The 4,709-nt window shown below is 33.7% G+C and overlaps 1 protein-coding gene across 1 annotated transcript in view; it reads left to right on the forward strand.

Moving 5' to 3' along the window:
• The window catches only part of LOC107663252 (inositol monophosphatase 3-like), a 9,634-nt gene extending 6,410 nt beyond the window's left edge, over nucleotides 1-3,224 (forward strand). The window contains exon 5 of the mRNA XM_016453433.1: nucleotides 2,734-3,224. Within this exon, the coding sequence (XP_016308919.1) occupies nucleotides 2,734-3,002 (269 nt within the window). The 3' untranslated portion in view covers nucleotides 3,003-3,224. The remainder of the gene's footprint in view (nucleotides 1-2,733) is intronic.
• Nucleotides 3,225-4,709: the final 1,485 nt, after the last annotated feature.

Below are 4,709 nucleotides of genomic sequence, written 5' to 3' on the forward strand. Positions count from 1 at the left end.
TCTTTTTTATCTACATCAATGTGCATTTGGTTTCCTGAAACAAGACCAAAAAAAAAATAAATATATATATATATATATATATATATATATATATAAAGTTTGCCCAGCACAATCACTATAATTTTTTTAACGAGGATGAACGTCACAACCCTAAACAGCTGCAGCAGTGCTGTATAAATACATTTAAAATTGTACAGTAAATTTGTGTTATATGTAAACTGTGAACATTGAGCGCATTTACATGCACGTTCTTACGCCGATTATGCTTAATAAGCTGAAGTGTGCATATGTGATACATGACAGGAACACATTGTTATTGCAGATTTAAAGGGATAGTTCACCAAAAATGAAAATTCGGTCATTAATTACTCACCCTCATGTCGTTCCAAACCCGTAAGACCTTCGTTCATCTTCGGAACACAAATTAAGATATTTTTGATGGAATCTGAGAGCTCTCGGACCCTCCATAGACAGATATTACCACGATCAATGCACAGAAACATAGCAAGGACATCGGTAAAATAGTCCATGTGACATCAGGGGTTCAACCTGAATTTTACGAAGCTACGAGAATACTTTTTGTGCGTTGTTTACGTTTAGCATGCGCCGCTGTCTACTGAACGTAAACAATGCTGATTACGTTGATTACGTTCTGGGGTACTCTCCAAAATGGTGGAAGACGGTAAAGAAAAATTGCTGAATAAATTGTTATTATCGTTTTCTTTGTGCACAAAAAGTATTCTCGTAGCTTTGTAAAATTACGGTTGAACCCCTGATGTCACATGGACTATTTTACCGATGTACTTGCTACGTTTCTGTGAGTTGATTGTTGCAATATCATTGCTGTCTATGGAGGGTCAGAGAGCTCTCAGTTTCCATCAAAAATATCTTAATTTGTGTTCTGAAGATGAACAAAGGTCTTACGGGTTTGGAATGACATGAAGGTGAGTAATTAATGATAGAATTTTCATTTTTGGGTGAACGAACCCTTTAAGCACATTTAGACAGCAAACGTTTTGCAGTAAAGAAAGAAGGAAAAATATCACAAATGCATACTCTTTCATGACTCAGAAAATGATAAAAATGTGTTCTCATCTCATGCAGCAGTAGTTCGGTCAAAACGCTGCATTTATAACTGCATGAGGATAATATATGAGCTGTAAGTTTCCAGCTGACATGTTGCAAGCTTTATTTAACAACACAACTGACAATACTCGAGTCAGATATGCAAATGATTATATTTTGACGTCACTACAGGGAAATATCCTGATTTATTAATGAAGTCATGTAAACTCAGTTTACTTGCATTGTCAGGTTACTGATGTGCATGTAAACGGGGAAAACTGGTTATTTTAATAAGCTGATATTTGTGAGTCATCAGCTTACTGGTGTGCATGTAAATGCGCTCATTCACATTTGCTTGTTGTGGAAGAGCAATAGGAAGATGTGTAAGAATGTGTGGTGGTGTTGGTGTAAGGGGAAGACAACAGAGTGTGTAAAAATTAATAAGCAATGGTGAAATTTCAGTTTCAGTGACTTTTCCCTCTACATTTTTACCTACTGTTGAAGTATTTATCTAAAATGCTCAGTGTGAGACAAAACTGAAATTTTTGTATAGTATAGAAAGCAATCTGTGAAAAAAAGTAGAATAAAATGCATATAACAAATATGAAATTAAATTGTATATAACAAAAGGAAATTTACTTATAACATATTTTGCATATAACAAATAAATGGTGAAAAAACATCTAAACATTTTGACCAGTGTGGCTCAATGACAAAAACATTCTGGTGGCACTGACACAACTAGGTTTTGAAGCATGAATTAAAATGTTTTGGGTGAGTTACTACCTTTTCCAGACATGCAATAGCGTTCTGATATTTCAGCAAACAGTTTTGACAATTGCACATGCAGTTTAGAGATTAAGACCGTTTAGAAAAATGTGCCAAAGCAGTTGAGAAAAACTGTACATTGTCATTCAAATGTTTGGGGTCAGTAAGATTTTAATTGAACTATAGTGACAGTAAAGACATTTTAATGTTATAAAAAAAAAATAAAAAAAAATCATATATTGTTCTTTTTAACTTTATATTATCAAAAAGTCCTGAAAAACTGTATCATTCTTTCCACAAAAATATTGATCAGCACAACTGTTTTTACCATTGGAAATAAGTGTTTCTTTAGCATCAAATCAAAATATTCGATTTTTTGAAGAATCATGTGACACTGAAGACTGGAGTAATGGTTACTGAAAATTTTGCTTTGCCATCACATGAACACATTACATTTTTAAAATATACTGCAATATAAACATTTATTTAAAATTGTAAAAATATTTCACATGATTACTGTTTTACTGCATTTATGAATAAATCATCACAGCCTTGCTGAGTATAAGAGACTTCTTTCAAAAACATTCAAAAATCAACCCCAAACATTTGACTCTAGTGTATCTTGGGAACATTATTTTTGTTGTTGCAATGTTAATAACAATGAATCTCCATACTTATTTGCTGATATTAATATTTATGCTACAAAAATGTTTTTATGTATATTGTTTGGTTGGTAATAAGTACTTTTTCAAGACATTTAAATTAAATGTACATGGCACCCCACTATTGAATATACATATTCACAGAGATACAGAAGTAAATATTTGGCGATTGCAATTTCTCATGTAGATTGCAGCAGAGGAAATACAACTGCAACCTTTGTGCTCTTTTCCCCCAAAGGATATAAGGTACTAGCTCTTCTAGACCCCACTGATGAAGAACAAGAGACAGCCGATATTTACATCCATGTGACGTACATCAAAAAATGGGATATCTGTGCGGGTGATGCCATCTTGAGGTCTCTTGGTGGTCAAATGACAACTCTCAAAGGAGAGAAGATTGATTACTCTGGGACAGAGGGAAACAAGGGCGGCCTACTGGCGAGCATTAAAACTGACCACAAGGCACTGGTGAAAAGACTTCCACCCTGGGAAGAGAGCAAACAATAATAAATCACTGCCCGGTCCTGTCCCTAACACTCATTTTCTTCGGTACCACAAAGTTGTGTAGAAATATGAGAAAATAAAGATTTGCTTGTGACACTAGGTGACTGAGCCAACATCAGTGAATGAGTGAATATGAGTGAGTTTGAAAACTGTTACAGGTTATAAACAAAGGAAGTGTGCCTTTGGGTTGTACAGTTCATTAGCTATGTACACTGAAAAAAATAACAAAAAAATGTGTTCGTGCAATTTGTTACGAGGATTTTTTAAAGCAAATTTTACTGCTCTAATATCAAGTAGAACTTACTCGCTATTATTACGTAAAATCTACTTACTAAACTTAACATTCATGAAGAAATTAAATCTAATTGCACCCTAATTAAGTAAATATTACGTAATTATATTTAATTTAAAAGTGTTTATTTAAAGTAATTAAGTAAAGTTTATTTATTATTTTATAGACAGGAACCTTGCATTTATAAAAATATGAAGTAAATCCTTCTATTTACTGAAGTAAATAAGTAGATTTTATTATATGTTTTGATCGAGATGTCCCATTTACTTAGTTTTATGAATATATATTACTCCCTATGATTATGTAAACATTGCTAATTTCTTTTTGATTAATATAACTCAAAATATTAAGTAAATCCTACTATTTACTGGAGTAAATAAGTAGATTTAATTGTTTTGTTCGAGATGTCCCATTTAGTTTTATGAATATATATTACTTCCTATGATTATGTAAACATTGCAAATTTCTTTTTGATTAATATAACCACATAAACTGTATTCATTTTGTCTATACCTTGCTAATTTCTTTTTGATTAATATAACCAATATAACCACATAAACTGTATTCATTTTGTCTGTACCAGGGGTTCTCAACTCTGGCTCTCGAGGTCCACTTTCCTGCAGAGTTTAGCTCCAACCCTAATCAAACACACCTGAACAAGCTCATCAAGGTCTTTAGGATTACTAGAAAGTTAAAGTTTGCTAAACTCTGCAGGGACATGAACCTCGAGCGCCAGAGTTGAGAACCTCTGGTCTATATCTTTAGCACAAATAACACAACTAAAATACAATTAAACTCTTTATTTTTCCAACATTAATAAAAGTGAACCAGTCACATTCACATGACCTACTAAAGTCTGGACACAAGCTTTTAAAGGTGCAGCAAAGCCTCATAAAAAAGTGCCATTAATCAACAAAACATGTATACCTCCACTGGTGATATTTGGTCTATTGAAAATAGAAAAAAATAAAGTATGACTGAATGCTACTTCAAGTGTCTGCTGTTCTGTAATACAATTCAATCTCCATTACCAACATGAACTGCATTTGCTGCACCATACAGTTTCGACCCCAGGAAGTATAAAATATATATAAAAAATATTTAACAAACAGAACAAGATGAGGTTTTAACCTGACAGAGCTAGGTAGTATTGATTGATATAACTAAAACTGCATCTAACATGAAAACCATCAGTCTGTCTTCCTCCCCACACCTCAAGTGTCCACTGTATTGGCTCGTCGTCAGAGTTAGGTCACCCTGTCGCTGTGTTCTGGGTTCAGAGGGTTTTAACTCAGGAACACACTGCTGGGATGTGGAGGTTAAAGAGACGTCAGGCTGGAGTCTTGGAGTAACTACAGCATCAAACCAGAGGAAGACACACACTTTCTTTAACACTGATGTCTGGAGTGTGTGGTATC

Source organism: Sinocyclocheilus anshuiensis, unplaced genomic scaffold, assembly GCF_001515605.1.
Source record: "Sinocyclocheilus anshuiensis isolate Anshui unplaced genomic scaffold, SAMN03320099.WGS_v1.1 scaffold2421, whole genome shotgun sequence".
Classification (NCBI taxonomy): Eukaryota; Metazoa; Chordata; class Actinopteri; order Cypriniformes; family Cyprinidae; genus Sinocyclocheilus; species Sinocyclocheilus anshuiensis.